At 44.1% G+C, this 19,174-nt stretch overlaps 1 protein-coding gene across 7 annotated transcripts in view; it reads left to right on the top strand.

Moving 5' to 3' along the window:
- The window catches only part of hdac4 (histone deacetylase 4), a 122,263-nt gene that overhangs the window by 88,659 nt on the left and 14,430 nt on the right, over positions 1–19,174 (top strand). For 6 of the 7 annotated variants that reach the window (XM_035651334.2, XM_047337063.1, XM_047337067.1 and 3 more), the window contains 10 exons: positions 905–1,171; positions 2,649–2,835; positions 3,145–3,278; positions 4,065–4,167; positions 5,618–5,664; positions 8,686–8,793; positions 11,476–11,531; positions 11,757–11,844; positions 13,331–13,450; positions 13,560–13,657. In XM_035651334.2, the coding sequence (XP_035507227.2) occupies positions 905–1,171; positions 2,649–2,835; positions 3,145–3,278; positions 4,065–4,167; positions 5,618–5,664; positions 8,686–8,793; positions 11,476–11,531; positions 11,757–11,844; positions 13,331–13,450; positions 13,560–13,657 (1,208 nt within the window). The remainder of the gene's footprint in view (positions 1–904; positions 1,172–2,648; positions 2,836–3,144; positions 3,279–4,064; positions 4,168–5,617; positions 5,665–8,685; positions 8,794–11,475; positions 11,532–11,756; positions 11,845–13,330; positions 13,451–13,559; positions 13,658–19,174) is intronic. The other variant, XM_047337066.1, reaches the window with a different exon arrangement.

Here is a 19,174-nt window from a genome sequence, read left to right as displayed (position 1 = left end):
GTGTGTGTGTGTGTGTGTGTGTGTGTGTGTGTGCGTGCGCACCTGCGTGCCTGTGCCTGTGTGTGTGTGTGGGTGTGTGTGCGCGGCCCACTCCAATCATGACCTGCACATCAAGGTTGAGGTCTTTGACGACAGGGACAGGGACAGGGACATCTGCCACAACAAGCCTCCTAAAAAAAACTCCCCTCTACAATCCCCCCCCCACCACCACCACCACCACCACCACCACCATGTGTTTTGCTCGGTTTTCCTTCTCTTGTCACAGGCTCAGGCACCTGGACTCACCTGTATGCTTAACGTTGCGGCCATAGAGATTTCTTTGAGGAGTTTTAAAACAAACAAATAACCAAACCAGAGTCCAGAGTACAGATCTGGTTTATCTCTGTGGCTGCCTAATGTCAGCCTTTGTTTGATTAAACTGACGGTTCTTTACATGGTTTCTGAACTGGAGCCGATCAGACCTATTTTTGGAATGGAAAAACCTGTTGAGTCTACCAACGCACACGAACAAAGCGGTGCAAGTTTCCTGGCATCTTCTCCCCACTAATCTCATGTCATTAAAGCTAAATGTCTCTCCCTGTCCTGACTGGATTGTGGTTTCTCACTTTTTTTAAATCGAATGTCTTTGTTGCTCCTAACAAGACAAAAGAAATCAGTTTTTCAGCCACACACATACATATAGTATTGCTTTTTTGTTTTAGTTTTTTTGCTGGTTCTTTGTTTTAGCTCGCTGTCACCCCTATATCTTATACCAATTAATTCCTTAATCTTTGCACGAAATATCCAGGACAGTTTTTATCTGAAAGTGTTCGGAGCACAGGACCCAGTGAAAAATTAGACCAATAATAAAAAAGCAATGTCACGTCAAAACCTCTCTCCTGAAAGGCCTCTTTTCGTCCTCCAGATAATTTCCAAGCCTGGCGATCAGGTCTCAGCCGCGGGCTCCAGCGCCTCAGGGCCGGCCCGGCAGCATCAGAGTCACCCGGAGGAGACGGAGGAGGAACTCAGGGAGCACCAGGGGCTGTCCTCCTCGTCCTCCTCGTCCTCCTCTACCTCTGTGCAGGAGACGCTGCGGGGGCTGGTCATCAAGCAGGAGCCCCCAGACCTCCAGGAGCAGGAAGAGATGGAGCAGAGGGAGCGACAGGCTGAGCAGGATTTCTTGTTCAGACAGGTGAGGACATGGGGTGGGGAGAAGGTGATGGACGGTTGTTGGTTGGGAGTGGGAGTAGAAGAAGAGGGAAGGTTAAAATAGGTTAATGAAGTTAGGTTAATTCCATAGTAAAAATAAAGACAGCGGATAAAACCAATCTATCCGCAATTTTCCTACTTACACAAATCTAAAGGTTGCATCAAATCTCTATTACATTATCACATCATGTGTATACGCAGTGCGGTTCTAACTGACCAGAAGAAGACATTGTGCAGGCTTGTTTCTTTTCATCTTGGTACAGATTTTTTTAGGCCGATGGATAAAAACAGTCAGTACAATAGTGACAGATGGCACTAGTAGTGGCTGACTGAAACATTACACTCCACTTTTCTTCCCAACTGCCTCTACAGTCCACTTTCCAGCATAATTTAAACTACTGTACATTTTCATCTTTTCACACAAAACACACTTGCAAACTCACAACTACACATATACCAAGGTCTCCAGGTTTTCCTTATTGTTCACAAAAGCGCACGACATGTATTCTCTATCTCTGTGTAGCTTCATAGTCTGTCTGTGACCGCAAACGCACACGCCCATACACAGCCAGGACACCATGTCCTCTCCTGTCTTGCCCATCCCTGCTGTCCGCTAACCCCAAATTCAATCAGCCACTCATCTCACTGCCGCCATGGCGCGTGTAATGTAAGGAGACCCGCCCGTCAGAAAAGAATAACTGGATTGCATAGTCGAGACTATTTTGAGTGGAATTACCAAATGTTTAAGTCTGGTACCTACTAACACTTTCCGAACTCTTACATGTGAAACTTTCAGACTAAATCATGAATAAGTACATGACTGATTTCTAACTTTGCATGGGGTAATGAAAGAATTGTAGTGCTTCATAATTGTATCGCGTTTGAGCCAGCGTACGTTACATCAAATGAAGAGAATAATCATCATGGGAAGTCAAGACAAACAAGTTTTTTTTTGTTTTGTTTAGTTAAGATTAATAGTATGCATTAACCTTGTTGAACGGCAACTGTAAGAATAGTCTTTTCCACTGAAGGTTTACATAAAGTTTATTGTAAAGGCTCAGGATTAAGAATGTGTCATTCAAAGAAAATGACACCAATTTCCCCGTATTACTACCACTTTTTGTAAATATTTGTTGTTGTCAATTTGGAGCCCCATACGTTTCTCATTCTGCTGCAGCTGCATAATAGAACAGAATATGCAATATAAACACAATAAAAACTGTTGCTGGTGCGTCTAAAAATTGTAAGTATCTAGTGCCATCTTCTGGCAGGAGAGAGACATTGCAGTTCATTCCTGACAGTATTTGGCGATGTGTGTTTGTGTGTTTGTGTTTGTGTGTGTGTGTGTGTGTGTGTGTGTGTGTGTGTGTGTGTGTGTGTGTGTGTGTGTGTGTGTGTGTGTGTGTGTGTGTGTGTGTGTGTGTGTGTGTGTGTGTGTGTGTGTTTGCCTGTGAGAGCAGCAGGCTCTGCTGTTGGAGCAGCAGCGGATCCACCAGTTAAGGAACTACCAAGCCTCCATGGAAGCAGCCGGGTTGTCAGTCAGCTTTGCCGGACACCGTCCCCTCTCCAGGGCTCAGTCGTCTCCAGCCTCGGCCTCCTTCCCCATGGCAGTACAGGAGCCGGCTGCCAAGCCCCGGTTTACTACAGGTGTGTTGAAAGTAAAAGTGTTTATAATAAGGGTACAATAGGCTTACACTGCTACTGAATATAAGGTGCTCATTCTCATCTCATGTCTGTATATTGCTTTTCATACAGAAATACATTATGAACTAGATTAGCAAACATGTAATCTAGAAACAAACCTTCTTTCTACTGAATTGTTTCCTGGAAGAACACAGTATGATTAGCCCACACACAGTAATTGTGTATATGCACAAACCTGTTGACAATATAGACCAATGAAAGTGTTATTTGTGTGTGTGTGTGTGTGTGTGTATGTGTGTGTGTTTGTTCCAGGTCTGGTATATGACTCCTTGATGCAGAAGCACCAGTGCATGTGCGGAAACACCACCAGTCATCCAGAGCATGCTGGGCGCATCCAGAGTATCTGGTCCCGACTGCAGGAAACGGGCCTCAGGGCGCACTGCGAGGTGAGGCCAAAGTTTCACCTTACAACACAGAGGTGTGGCTGTACGGATTTATATGTTAATGTTTTATTAATGACTTCCATAGATAACAGTTGAATATAAAGTAAATGATGAAGGACGCAGAGTAGTAAAATCTTCATTACTCCCTGTTGTCTCCAAAAGAAGAATCAAGCATCTATAGCATGGTTATTATATAACATGCACAGTATCATAACAGTGGAGAGAATGAAACAAACTCGTCAGAATCCAACATTCAGAGGTAAATAAGAATCCATGTCAGTCTTTAAATGCATTCACTATTAAAGGGCATAACCACAATTAAAAATAGTCATTGTATTTATTGGGTGTAGCCCATAAAACAGCTTTTATGTATACAGATGCAATGCTGAGGAATTAGATAATTTAGTGAGTATCATTTTTTTTTTCCTTCTTAACCTCTGTGTGTATTTTCTGTATCTTCTTTTTGTTCCTACTCAGTCATTTGAAAAGTATTCTTCAGGTTGTGCAGGTTGTTGCCATGACCACAAGGGGGCAGTGTTTAGTCATTTTCTGTTGACACTTTGCTTTTCCGATAGAAACCTTTCAATTTGAGGTTATGGTTTGAGAATGATCCCGGTTGATCCCCCTCCCAACCCCACATGCCCATGAGGCTTCTCTATGTGTTCCCTGTTCCTCACACATTGTGACTTCTACTGGCCGTTGCAGTTTTGAATTGTGAGTGTGGCGACCCAATCAAATATTCTGTATGTCTCTTCTTCTGTCATCTCCTCTACTCCACGCTGGGCACAGTGCATCCGTGGTAGGAAGGCCTCGTTGGAGGAGTTACAGACGGTCCACTCTGAGGCCCACGTCTTGCTCTACGGAACCAACCCACTGCGGCAGAAACTCGACTGTAAGACATACATTAACACACAAACATTACATTGACTAATACTCTTCATCAGTATGCTGCTCCACCTCCGTCATTACAGATTTCCTACTATATTACTCTGATAAACTGAGGAAGCTTTAACGCTGAAATGGGGGTTGACTTTGACAGTACTTGACACACATCTCACATAGGCAAAGAGATTCAGTGCAGAGTAGACAAGACACACACGAACATCTACATGTATACATGAAGAATACGCAGACCAATCCTTGGCTTGTCCTGCCGTGAATCTGCAGTGTCTGTTAAAGGAATCTGCTCTACACCTGTGGCACAACAAAAGGTCCAGTCTGACAAAGTCTCGGAGGCGTCACGATAAGGTGACGACCGGCCGAAGCTGTTAAAGTAAAAGTTGCGGCGGGCTGCTCAGTTACTTAGGTCTAGCCGTTTGTGGCTTTAAGAGCAGGTGTCGCCACAGCAGCCTGTGTGTGTGTGTGTGTGTGTGTGTGTGTGTGTGTGTGTGTTTGTGTGTGTGTGTGTGTGTGTGTGCGTGTGCGTGCGTGTGTGTCTGTGTGTGTGTCTGTGTGTGAGATTGAGAGAGCGCTAAAACCTAAGGGGCAAACCCCAGTGGTCATCTAAGCTTTCATTCCAGCGAAGACATAAATTCCCCTTATTATTGCAGCTCACACAGGAGTATTACCAGATCCTCCTGTGTGAGCATCAGCACACAGGTGGATTTGCATACACAACGGAAACGGAGGAAAGTGGAAATGCAAACTGTAACAAAACCACAAAGGTGGCAAACTAGTCAGAGATTAAATTATTCCGAGACAGTATATCATATATCTACCATAGGCCGTTTCCTTTTTTTCAGACACTATGTATTTATAGCAAGTTAGTACGTAGCTCAATGGGGCTTGGACCCCTAACCTTGGTAATGTGAGTGCCATGCTCTGCCCACACGGCTTCAAAGGTCTGCTCTCGTACTCATGAAACTTTGCACTGGTCCGGTTGTCAACACTGGATTGATACAAGTTGAAAGTTTTGAAACATTGAGCATCACCAGGTTAAAGAGTCAGAGAAAATTCAAAGGAAATAGAGTGCAGCTTTCTTAGAGGTAAAACGATTCATCTGTTAGACATAACCTAAAGTGTTTTTTTTTGTTTTTTTTTAGGCATTCTTGACAGAAGGCAAAATGGAAGTTTCAGTGTGTGAAAGGAAAATGTAATGGTAGTTCCCAATTGAATGAAGTCAAATCAAACTAGTCAGCATTTTTTCTATCAAAAGAATTTCCTTCCCCATCTCTCTCTGGCCTATAATCTTGATTTCCCCCTAAGGAGGGGGAGGGAGTTTGATTGTGAAGGCAACGAGAGCATGCCCCTGTGTGCTCTCCCAGTTAGACTAGGTCAGAAAGTCAAACGCTCAGTTTCGGGGGACACACGTTTGACCCTCAATGTATTTGCTTCTTTCTCAGGTTCCGTGAGTCCCCTGTTTGTGAGGTTACCGTGTGGAGGCATTGGGGTAAGTCACTGTTTTGCCTGTCTATAGATTCTCGCTTTAAACTCAGCCAAATGAAATCATTTTGAATTAGTCTTGAAACAAATAGGCATAGTTTCAGCATCATCGAATAGTAGTATAATAACTGTTTCCTCCGCCCACTCTTTCCCTCTCTCTCTCCCCCTTGTGTAAATAATAGTCCCATTTGTTCCTGTTCCACCACAAAAAAAAAAGAAGGAGAAAAAAAAGCGCACACACACACAATCTTGACACACTTGCACGCACTCATGCATACACCGCCCCTCAAGGACCAGAGGCAACAAAAGCTGTTGCTGGCCTTTCCGCCATGTTTGTAATTGTAACCAGATGTTTGCAGCATATGAGCTGTGCGTGTTTGTGTGTGCGTGTGCTTGTGTGTGTGTGTGTGTGTGTGTGTGTGTGTTTGTGTGTAGGATGGGGGGGTGTGTTATTGTTTTGGAATCTTTTGTGCTAAGGCAATGATTTAGCTGGTCGGTCAGAGAAGGAAGTGCTGTATTTGGAAACTGATATGTTAGAACAGTTGCACAATTTTGTGTGTGTGTGTGTGTTCCAGGTATCACTCATATTGTGGGGAACTAAATCTGTTTAAACAGGACATTATTGGGACCTGTCTACCTTATGGGAACAAAAAACAAGTCCCTGTATCGTTAATCTTTAAATATTACGGTGTAGACTAGTTTAAGGGTTAGGGCAGGGATAGGTTTATGGTGAGGATAGGTTAAGTGTGATCCAAAAAGTAGTTCTGGTTTGGGTTAAGTCTCCTGGAAAAGAATGTATGTCAATATTGAGGATTTTCTGTCCGCCCAGTATCACTCACCCACACTCGTATATACCTAGATTGGCCTTTACTTTCTCTTTCCACAACTCTTTTTTTATACATCCTCCATACCTCCAGACCATCTCTGGGCTAGTCTAATCCCCCCCAACAGACCTCCCTCGGGGTTTACTGTTGCTGCTGTGGTGGGAACAAGAAGAGGCCAAGCTCTGCGCTGCTCTGTTCTGCTCTTTATAATGGCAAATGGGAGCAAATTGTTTTCTTCCTGTCATACACACACACACACACACACACACACACACACACACACACAGAAGTAACACAAACACACACATTAACATAGGATGGGGGTTGAAATTAGGCTGTCAGCCTGTGGAGAACCATCAGTCCGTCATACCAGCACGTTCCCGCTCTTTTGTACCTCCGACACACACACACACACACGCACGCACTCACACGCACACACTTTTTCGCTTTCACTTTTTCCTGACTAGCTGTGTCCCGCTCATAGCTTGAGGCAAACCTAACATCAACATGGGAAATAATAAACCACTCCGTCCCCACATGCTGCTTTTGGGAGGGCATCTGTTTGTGCTCATTAACCTGACTTGTATATATGATTCAGTTTCCCATTCACTCACTCACTTGGCTCTTCGTTCGCCCGCTCGCCCAATCACCGACTCGGCTACTACACGCCATCTTCCACTGACTCCCCGTTTCTCTCCCCTCATTTGGCTCGGTCAGTCACTCATCGGCAATGTCCTCTATCCCTCCTCTGTAGTTTTTTTAATCTATGGTAAATGCTCCACAGTTTTTTTTCATGACAAAGTCTTTCTTGGCACAACGTTGAAAAAAATAATTCTTTCCCTGAGGATGTTATTGTTGAGTCCTCCTCTTCCAGCCTTGATCAGTCCGGTCACTGGAGACGAGAGGAAAGGGGGCGGGGGCGGCCGAGAAGCTGTCAAGTCGCTTGACACACTGACTGGTTGAAGGAGTGACTGAGCGGCGAGGGCTAATGTAGGAGTCGGCGGCCAGTCGAGTGAGTGAAGGGCGGCGAGCGAGTGTGGATGAAAAGGCGAGGCTGTCCGACAGAATGGGTGACTGGCAGGTTAAAGTTACAACCTATTCAAAATGGAAGAGCCCCGGGTTTACATCACAGAGCCTCGCTATAGAGCTCTGGCACCGGCCGCTCTGCACATGTGTGTGCAGTTCAAACACATTGACACACAGCGCTTCCCTTTTCTTCTTTTCTGCTGCCAGCTCCCTCTCTCTGTGTTTATCATGTGCTCCATCTGCCTGCAGTATCTGCCATGTCTGATGGAGGGTGTGTATATTATGCTCTGTGCATGTCCCCGGGTGCAGTCAATCACATAGTATATTGTGGCTCGGCTCTGTGTGTGTGTGTGTGTGTGTGTGTGTGTGTGTGTGTGTGTGTGTGTGTGTGTGTGTGTGTGTGTGTGTGTGTGTGTGTGTGTGTGTGTGTGTGTGTGTGTGTGTGTGTGTGTGTGTGTGTGTGTGTGTGTGTGTGTGTGTGTGTGTGTGTGTGTGTGTGTGTGTGTGTGTGTGTGCGCGCTGTTGTGATTGTGGCTGAGGCCTGTCCGTGCCTCAGCATTAATCAGGCCTGACCACTGAAGGGCTGCCCTGTGTCTAAACATACTGAAGCACGCACGCATGCATACAATCAATCCTAAAATCTTATTTTCACTGAGGCCCAAAATTTCATGAATTTTTCCTTCACCGCCCAGTTCAGCGGAATTTTAGAACTGAGATGAGTCTCTCTGCTACTTTCATTTCGTGTCAAATATTTCCAATATCCAATATTTCCCTCTACGTCATGTGACCTTTTTTTGTCATTTGAAATCAGCAGTAAGCTGCCGATGGTGAATACTTCAGGCCATTTCCACAATTCCATCATATTAAAGGCAACCACCAACTTAAATGTATATCGATTTTATCCATTCATTGATTTGCCAACACACTGGAAAACCAATAACATAATCGGTCTAATTGTGAGTGAGTATCTTATTGATTTACAGCTTAAAACACATGTTTACAATATCCAGCTGCTCGTCCGGTGCATTAAATGTTCACAAAGTCTCATCTAGTACGCTCAGATCTGACCATTTGTCTTTAAGATTCTATTCTAGGTATTTCTCAGTACCTCAGATATTCTCTCTGTAAGTACACGTGCTCACTATTTCACAATTACTCTCTTGTGTGTGTGTCGGCAGGTGGACAGCGACACCATTTGGAATGAGGTCCACTCATCCAGTGCAGCTCGTCTGGCTGTCGGCTCGGTGGTGGAGCTGGTCTTCAAAGTGGCATCGGGCGAACTGAAGGTTAGTTTGGACGCTTCGTGGACTCAAATGAGAGTCGTGGCTTTGTTTTTAAGGATTGGGATGACCAAAGGATAATGTGTGTTTTGTGTTTGTCGCGTGTCTGTGCGTATGGTTGTACGTGGATCATTGTGTGTGTGCGTATAACAATCTTTGAGAAGGAGCCAACATGAAACAAAGCTCAGATGGACCTCACCAAAATGAGGTCCATGACCAGAACTTTGAAGGGTTTTATGTCCGTCTGCTTTTCAGGTTTAACTGCCTTGTTCCATTTTCCAGCTGAGTCACATTTCAGACGGACCCCTTTTACAGAGAAAAGGAAGCAGAGTGAATTTTCTATGCATATACAAGTGATCAGTGTTCATTTGAAAGTACTTCTAATGGATTAATCCAACCTCGTTACACCCAACTCGCACTATGCACCCTCCAAACACCCTCAAGAAAAGAGAAAACCTCCTCCATCCCACAGTCTCGTTAGCACCTCTCAGACAGACGTCCCCACCCCCGTCATGCTGAACCCACCAGCCAGCCTTCCTGCGTCTGTGGCAATGGCTGCTTACTGTTTGAACTCAGCAGGGAGGCCCAGCGCACGGGCACTGCAAACGCTAACAGGCCCGCTTTATTAGTATTACGCCACAGCCACCTGCAGAGCAGCCGGCGCACTCGGTGTTAGCTTAGCACCGACACACCACAGACTAATGACATTCCTTGGGGAGACAGTAGCACGCCATACTGATACCCACGCGGGTTTTGGCTCACACTCAGTGCCTCCTCTACATGTGGGCATACTTACTATAAGGAAATATTGGCCCGCTCTTTCTATGTGGCACATTGTGTGACTGCTAATGTCACAGTTTGAAAGTAAAAAACGAAATGTGTTACACACACCCGGGCGGAGAAGGTCAATGATATGGACCAACAGGGGTTAAAGTTCACAATATTGACTTGCCCTCAGCTTAACCTGATCTTAACACATTTGTGCAAAGGTGCACATGCGACCGTGCACATGTTAACTCACGCATGCAGATGGTCCTCTGAGGATCCTCGACATCCAAATTACCAAATTCCACCTGCACCAACAACTCTCTGAACTCCACAGAAGGCCGTAAATCTACAGTACACAGGGCGCGCGCACACACACACACACACACAGTCACACATTTCTGTTTCTCCATCTGCTGTTTCTCTCACTCTTGCCCATGTCCTTTCTTTTCTTTTGAATCCATTTATATTTTTCCTCTCCACACAAACAAACAATGTACCTGTCCACGTCTCTCGTTTGCCTATGCACGCGCCGTATAATGCACCATGCTGTAACCAGGTGTCCTCGAACCAGCTAAGATCGTTGTCTCTACAATAATCTCCCGGCTGACTGCTAATCCACAGCAGCTGACTCAACATCATTAGTTCGGCTCGCCTCGCTCTACATCAGCCTGAACATCTATCTAATGTCCCCACATAGCAGTGGGAGCCCCCAAAACACTTGCTGGGAGTCCCACTGGTCCCCGCCTTAACAAAGCTCCCCTTAACTGACCCGATGTAAGCATCTGTTTCACTCTCTCTCTCTCTCTCTCTCTCTCTCTCACTCTGTGTGTGTGTGTGTGTGTGTGTGTGTGTGTGTGTGTGTGTGTGTGTGTGTGTGTGTGTGTGTGTGTGTGTGTGTGTGTGTGTGTGTGTGTGTGTGTGTGTGTGTGTGTGTGTGTGTGTGTGTGTGTGTGTGTGTGTGTGTGAGCGCGTGTGTGCACATGCTGCCTTTGACAAACAGTTCTAAAGTGTAAACTAAGGCATAGTGACATTTTTGGAGGAATGATAGCTGTGAGAGTACCTCATTTGGTATTGATATATTAGTATATATGATTAGATTAATAACTTTGGACTCAAATGTAAGAATTAGGAATTTGGTGGTCAAAGGTCAAGGTCACGAAACACCTTTTTGGCCTGCATTTGTTTAGCACTTTTCTATTCTTCAGTACCAGTCACGGGGCTTTACACCACAGGTCACATTCACCCATTCTCACACACACACACACACACACACACACACATTCATACAGCACTTCTAAGTCACTCACTGTCATCACAGCCATTAGGAGAAATTTTGGTTTAAATATCTTGTCCAAGGAAACACTGACATGCGAACCAGAGGAGCCGGGGATCGAACTACCGACCTTCCAATAATTGGAAAACCAGCACTACCTCCCGAGTCCTCACCCTTGTCGCCACATGTTCAATTGGTTTCAACTGATTAGATATTGGTGGTAATATATGTGATGAGTTACATTTTTCCAAAAAGACACTTAATTCCCTTAAATGATTTTCCGTTCAAGTTTGCACTAGATACGTAATGAGTCTGGACGAACATGAATGTAAACTGTAACTGGACTGGTCGGCGGAGGAATACAACCACGAGGCAGTAATTCTAGTTTACCTTTTAATTCACTGTTTGAATCTATGTTGCTATTTGTGGTGTTTTTTGTCTGATGTATTTTAATCATGCAACCCAGTATTGAACCTTTTTAAAGGGGAAAATGTTATGTGAGTATTTCATGTGTGTATTTTGTGACAGCAAGCAGGATTTCTCGACATCCTCTCACCCTCCAGCTTCTCACAGAGGAAAAAATACACATCATGGGCCGTGACGGTTTATTTGAGTGTGTAAATGATCTTTTGTTTTTCCCCTGACAGAATGGTTTTGCTGTTGTCCGTCCACCTGGACACCACGCTGAGGAGAGCACACCTATGTAAGTAAATCTGAGAATTAAGAAAAAGATCAGACCTGGCCTGTATCACAGCAATATTTTCCCAATTTTCTTCCTGCACCCCCCCCCCCATAATCTGTTCCCTTTAGTGCACCATACCTTACTGTACATTCCCTCATAAACAGACCTAAATGTAAATATCATCTCGCTTCAGAGCGTTGACACCAGTGTCTTGTTTATGTCCCCTCTGTCACTGTCCATTTTCAGGGGGTTTTGTTACTTCAATTCAGTTGCCATTGCAGCCAAGCTCCTGCAGCAGAGGCTCAATGTCAGTAAAATCCTCATCGTGGACTGGGTGAGTTCCACAGGCAGTGGGCTGTTTGTTTCATAATCGTCTGTTTGGAGAATGCGGACCTGTGCCTACTGTATGTACATGTGCAACCACCTCCTCCTCTGAGCGCTTAGAGTATTCCCACTGGTTTCATAGGATTTCTATTTCCTACCATCTAACTAGTATAAATGCCATTGAAAAATGCATGTATTAATGTGTAGTTGCATAATCACAGAGTTATCACAAGCCATTGCCTCATACCCTTTCTGTAATAGATATATAATATCTAATGTATTTTTAAGACTATACTGTACCGTGTAACTGGAAGTCTCAAAGAATAGATTTGACCCTGTAAAAAAGGTTTTTCATGTGTACATGTGAGGCTGCTCCATGAGCTTCCTTGTTGTCGTACTGTAAACAGCAGATAAATTATTAGAATTCTAATGACCTCTATGACTTTTGCGTTAGCACCCCCTCAGGAAAAAGTGATGAGGTTTGTAGTTTTTACAATGCACCAAGGCAACAATGGGCCTTTTGTCCTCGTCGTGTTACTGTTGTTGCTTGACCGGTGGGGTTTGTTGTTTAGGGGGCAGGTTAACATCTCAATGGTGTTGTGTGTTTTCAGTAGTTTTTTATGTTTCAGAAAGTGTTCTGCTGGATATGTTGCACAAAAAAAAAAATCACATTTGTACCCGACAATGTGTGTGTCAGCTCCGCAGCAGTTCAAAGCGATTAAGTGCATTGTCAGAGCAGCACACCGTCCACTTGTGTGAGAGTGAAGGGCCTTGAAAGATCAGCTATTTAGGTCAGACACTGTCCCCCCTTTTTCTTTTTCAAGAGAGAGACAAATTTGTTCATAACTGGGTATGACAAAGCCCCGGTCATGTCCTGGAGTGGTGCTCTTCAGCGGCGTCCCCAGCTGGTCATGGCCATTCCCCAAAAAGCCTTTGAAGGGCCTTTTCATTTCCTGTCTGTCTGTCACAGGGGGGACATGAAGTGCAGCTAGCAAACTCATTGTCATGCCACTCTGCCTCCAGCCGACAGGGACATTTTTTTTTTTTTTTTTTAACATTTGGTGCATGAAAGCATTCTTGGGATATAGACAATGAGGTCATTTAATTGCTGTCATGTTTTTGGCAAAAGTGAACAACCATTAAAGTTGAGCGTTTTATTGAATCCTGCTGACCATCACTTTTTTTTACATCACAACAGGCTGCGGCTGACATACGGACTTGACTGACTTTTAGTCTTGCAGTTTCTGAGTGTCATCTCCAATTGGTCTTAGTGAGGATGCGGGAGTGATGGCCCCGTCTCTGTGAAGCTCAGTCATTATCCAAGTCGTCCTATGTTCCTTTTGTAGCAAGGCAGCTTCTGTAATACAGAGTTGAGTTGGCTGATTTAGCAATGCAGTGAATCTCGGGGCTAATGTACCTGACTGAGGGATGTCGTTTTTCTCCATATTCTTCCTCTATAACTTCCCCTAACCTCTCCCCTTTTCTGATGTTTCCAGGACGTTCACCATGGGAATGGCACCCAGCAGGCCTTCTACTCTGACCCCAGCGTTCTTTACCTGTCGCTGCATCGCTACGATGATGGAAACTACTTCCCCGGCAGCGGAGCGCCTGACGAGGTGGGAAGGAGCAAACGTCTTGTCTTTCTGTTTGCCTGCCCAAACTTTTGTCGGAATTTAAGCATTACAAACCCAGCTCTCTGTGTGCGTGTGTGTGTATGAATTTTAGGTGGGCAGCGGAGCAGGTGTAGGCTTCAACGTGAACATGGCCTTCACTGGAGGACTGGAACCCCCCATGAGTGACGCAGATTATCTCGCTGCATTCAGGTAAGACAATAATATCGCCTGTTGCATTATAGAGAACCTGTGCGCTGGATGGTCAAACCCCTTTCAGTGGAACTCTTTGACTATGCAGCACATGGTTTTTCAAATAGATTTTTCAGGAGCTGTCGAGTCGGTAGAGAGTTCCCCCCTCACGCCACACATGATTTCTATTACGTCCACTGTCTTATGCTATTTATAACCTTCAACCTAAACACACACACGGCTTGAAAGACCCGACAAGCGTACAGGGATGGACTCACCACCACAGACATGTACATGTATCTCATACGTCGCCTCGTTCCCGCAGCTGGCACAGAGCAGGTCTGGATCGGCTCCAGATTTCTTTGAAGAAGAACTCACTTGTGTGACAGTGCGTCCATCTGGTCCGAGCCAGAAAACTGGCCACTGTCTTCTCACAGCTTTCTGCATGCAAGCCCCGGAAGCACACCTCAGCCGGTTAATGTGCCCCAGACCCCTGGGTGCTCCCCCTCTCCCTCTCTCTGCTTCTTCTTCTTTCATCCCCTCCTCATCCTCGATCTTCACTCCTGTCTGCATGTGCACCGATGACAACCAGCTAATATATATCATACTGTAGACATGATATATAATGCGTCACTGAAGCCAATAGCTAGTGTCTCCTGTTATGCCTTGATATACTTTTTTACTATTTTTTACATATACACTAAGGGCCATGAGTCTGAGACCACTTTCCCATTCACTCGAATGGATATACACAAAGAAGAGTATTATTAATATGAATTTATACCACTGACTAGTAACATACTGTATATAAAAGCTAGTAAAATATGTCAACACTTCTTATCTGATTTATTGCCACCTAAACTCTTGTTAAGGAAATAGTGGGTGATATTCCATCATTCAGTACATATTAAACTTGATTAGTAAGGCACTGTTAACGTTAAGAACTCCGGAGCCTCTTTGTATACATGTTTGTTCAGGAGGCCACGCATGCATCTGAGGGATGATACATGCGCAGAGGCCTGTAATGCAGCTGCGTGCTCTGTTTATGTAATTTTAGGTTATTCAATCAGTGTTCGTTTGCATCATGGACGAGGTCCAAAAATGCAAAGTGAAGGAGTTTTGGGTGTGTATCTCTTCAGAACCTGCCGTGATTACTCCCCTGAGGCTGAAGCAGGTTTGGACTTTTTCTAAGGTCCCACAGGATAAAAAGCCAAAAAGCCTGTCGTGCAGCTCATGGATTTTCCACACATCAACACACACACACACATACACACATGCACAAGCATATACCATGCTTGTACACACGTACAAAATAGAAAAAAATAACAACAGATAAAGATACTAGATTGTTTATATTGTATATGTGTATACTCTTGTGTACAAATGCATATTCTATGCAGAGAGCCAGGCCCTCTGCATAGAAATGCAGAGGGCCTGGCTGAAATATATATAGAGAGTGCATCAGTGTGCTTATACATGTTGTAGAACCTCATGCGGATGGACACCTGATACACACAGCTTTTCTCTCCGTCTCTCTCTCTCTCTCTCTCTCTCTCTCTCTCTTTCAATCTCATTGTTTATCTGTGTGTCGTGGTCTTCTGCTTCCTGCCTCTCTGTCTTTGGGAGGGGGATACGTGCCTTGCAGCCGGTACCTTACCATTCCTCCACTGGCCTGTGCCACGTTGCATTTGCAGGGGATCAAGTCTGAGCCTCCAGAAAGCACAGAGAAAAAAGATAAGAAAATTGTCCCTAATGAAAACCAGAAGCATCGTGTCTGTCTCCCTCTCTCTTTCTCTCTCTCTGTCTCTCTCTCTCTCTCACCTCTTCCTCTCGCTCCGTCTTTTGCCATGAACTTGGGAAGACGAGAGAGGAGGAGAATTAAACTTAATTCAAACCAGCTTTCCACAGCGCCAGATGACAGGGCTTTGAAGTGTAAGTGTGCGTGTGTGAGTTTTTCGCTCTCTTATTCTCTCTCTCTCTCTCTCTCTCCTCTCTTTTTTTATGAACGGAGGGGGAAATCCTTGAAGCTCTGCAGTTTAACCTCTTGTTGACTGGTTTAATGAGCACTGCTCCCTCTCAACGACAGCGTCTGTATTTTCTTGTCAAACGGACCTCGCCCTGCCCTTTACCGATTGGGTGAGGCGGAATCTCTCCAGCGGTTATGGCTCATGGTTTGGCCAATGAGTACCTTTAGAAAAACCTTGTAAAAATGGTAAAATACTGGTAGATTGTATCGTGTCACACTGATCACCACCACGTTAAATACGTTGAGTACGTTGAGATCCGAATGCACAATCAAGATGTGGAAATGGATAGATTTGAGTAATTACACAAAGATGAGTAGTTACTTGAGAACAGAATGTTTCCTTGACTCAACAAAACTTACCAGCTTGCCAAAACCTGCCTCTGTTTTGACTCATGTGATTATATTTCTATTACACCAGAAAGCATGTCGGATGACATTTGTCAAAGATTGAATGCAAGATCAAGTCTTTCAAGACAGGCTTTTGAAATTAGTAAAAAAAAAACCTTCTGGTGACGTTGAGTATAATAAATTTGGTGGTCTTCAGACAACAGTAAATGTTAAGAGGGTTTGATTGGTAAAGGGAGATGTGTTTTGTCCCCCTAGAGGCCAAGGTGGTGGCAGTGAGAATGACATTGCCAATGTCCTTATACATTAGGTTAAAGCAGTACCTCTTCCAAAAGCTATTATTTAAGTTTAGTAAAAATGCATGGATCCACGATTAAAACAAGTGACCCACACAGATATGTCGTCTCCCGATGACTCTTGTTTGACTAAGCTTCAGCATTAATTCCACTTGAATGATTTTAATAATCGTCCATCATCACACCTCACATTACAGGGTACTGCAAAACCACTGATAAAGACTCGAAGAGGAACTGCATAAATTTTGCACATCAAAATCAGTGAGATGGGTAAAGTCAACTCCTCTGAAGGAGCTTTCTAAAGACTTACACAACAACCCAGGTTATATCGTCAGGGTTTTCCTGGGAGGTGGGAAGTGTAGTGTTTGGCGATTGACCCCCGCTGCATTTTATTTTGACCGTGCTTCTTTTAAAATGTCCCTCACAATTCTCCCAACCTAATGCACAGCAACACACAACGTTCCCGTTCACTCTCTCAAGTAGGCCCATCCGCTCCCCAGCAGACGTGTACACCTGTTGCTAGGTAGACCAAACAATTCCAAACAATAGTTTACACTGCATGCTTATCCAAGTAGTTCACGGTGAGACTCAGCCAACCTCTTCGCTCATGATGTCCCATAACTTAGGGCTCAGTCATAAACTCTCCCCTCCCTTAATTAACAAAAAAGGTCTTTTCATCTCCACATACATAGCCTCTGATTCACACCCAATTAGTCTCCCTCAAAGCCACTACCTTCCCTTTAAGCCTCTTTGCTAATTGATTACTGTTGCGTTTTTATTTCATTAAATGTCGGGATATTATTCCAGGGGGTGAGGGCTGGAACTGATGACACCAGCAGTTTTCATCATCGTGACCAAAACTGTCTCTGTTTGTGTTCGTGGTCGGAGGGGTGGGGGTGGGGCCTCCAGTGGTTAAAGTATCCTTGGCAGTCAAGGTCTCCCTCTGTGTAGTGTGTCGGCCCACATGAGCGCCTGTGGCCGACTCCCTTTAGTGTGGGGTCTTTTATGGCCCAAACGTTAATGGGCCAAGGCTGTGTGTGCATATGTAAGTTTGTGAGTAGTTGGAGTAAAAGGTGTAACAAATATGATACAATCTAATCTAAACAGAATGTTTCTTAACTTTCCATATAATTGTTTAGTTGTCTTCACATCAACGGGCTTAGGTGGTTTGTTGAAGTCTGCATTAATTCCCATGAAATAACGGAACGATGACACATATGAGTTTATTCACTTTGTCTTTAGTCCATGTTATTTTTCTAGACTCTTTCATCTTCTTACTCTCTGTGTCTCTATCATTCTTACTCAAGCTCCTTCATCCTCTTTGCATGACGCTATCTTCTGAATCGTTGCCAGATGCACGCTAACACACAGTGACGCACGCACTCCGTGTATCCTTGCTGTCTGAGTCTACCAGAAAGATCCTAATACTACCTCCCGCCTATCCCTCAGACAGCTGTGTGTACGTATGAGTGTTGTGTTGTGGCGTGGGGGGTGTGGTGTGCACAGTTGAGGGGTTATAATTTGGTGGTGAATGAGAGATGGAAAAACCGGTGGCCTCCGGAGTTCAGGGCACGCTGCTCACCCACAGCCGGCAAACCAGCACCGTGTTCCTGAGGTCTGCAAAGTACAGGGGACCTACGACGGAACCCTGTGGTACTCCATCACTCTTAGACCTTACCAAAACACAGCTTGCCAAAATATCCAAGATCCCAAAAAGAATTTGCGTCAAACCTGAAATCCCGCAGCAAAATCAGAGACAGCCTCTTGTTTTTCCATCTGGGAAGTCCAACTATTTATGAACTACGTGAGACATACTAAATCATGCTAATCCAGAATTTTATGACACATTGTCCTTCTATGCAAAGTCGACTAAGCTACCACAATGCCTACCCAAGTAATATGGACTTAGTTGGTGTCCAGCTCCCTAAAATAAAACGATTTGACAATTAAAACATGTATTTTTTCTAACCTTGTACTCTGTACAACTACCGCAGTATAAAACATTCGTACAGTACCATACTTTATTTTTGTAAACTGCGTCTCCATATAAACCAGACTGGATTTTCCAGCCACAACTTGCAGTGAATCATTACACAGTATCCCACTGTCGATTAGATTTCTGTGCATGACACATTGCAGCTGTATGTAGATGAATGTTGTGCACAAACATCCTTCGTTCACCACACCCATCCAGTGTCAGAAGTATCCCACATATTTAAGACATATACACACATGCAATTTTTTTGTCCTTAGTGTTTCTCCTTTATACTTTTTATAATATTACTTCCTAAATAAAATTCAAACTTTGCCCTTCAAAAAGTTTCTTGCCACACATGTACTGTACAGACAAACTATTCAGTTGGGTGTTTGCTTTGAAAACCATGAACAGGGGAAAAACTGGAAAATGACACATTGCATTTGGAGCCAGGTATTGCATATTCTACCTGACGAAAAGGACAGTAAGTACACTAATAACATATCTGAAAATACATATTTTAATAGTAACCCTCTTATATTCCAGTTGTCCTTTTAGGCAACATAGTTCTCAGACGGCTTTATGTATTTATCTTGCAAAAAGTTGATTACTATTCTCAGTTAATATGTTACCCAACTTCAGGATTAGGGTGTTTATTACATTATTTGGCATATAGAGAAGGAAAAATTGGTGTAAAATCTTTTTTCCGGTAAGTGTAGCCTCATCAGTGCTTCAGTTCTACCTCTTTATCACCCTGTATGTTCAACTGTAAGCTCCATATTCTTTGATACAGTTAAATGTAATATTGGAAATGTGGTAGTAGGAAAAAACAAGCTCTTTATATGCTCATGGGAGAAACTGGATATCAACTTTGAAAACTTGGCTCATCAAGCTTG

Source organism: Scophthalmus maximus, chromosome 14 (genome assembly GCF_022379125.1).
Source record: "Scophthalmus maximus strain ysfricsl-2021 chromosome 14, ASM2237912v1, whole genome shotgun sequence".
In the NCBI taxonomy this organism is placed as follows: Eukaryota; Metazoa; Chordata; class Actinopteri; order Pleuronectiformes; family Scophthalmidae; genus Scophthalmus; species Scophthalmus maximus.
Note: the sequence above shows the minus strand (reverse complement) of the source record. Positions and strands in the feature narration are given on the sequence as shown.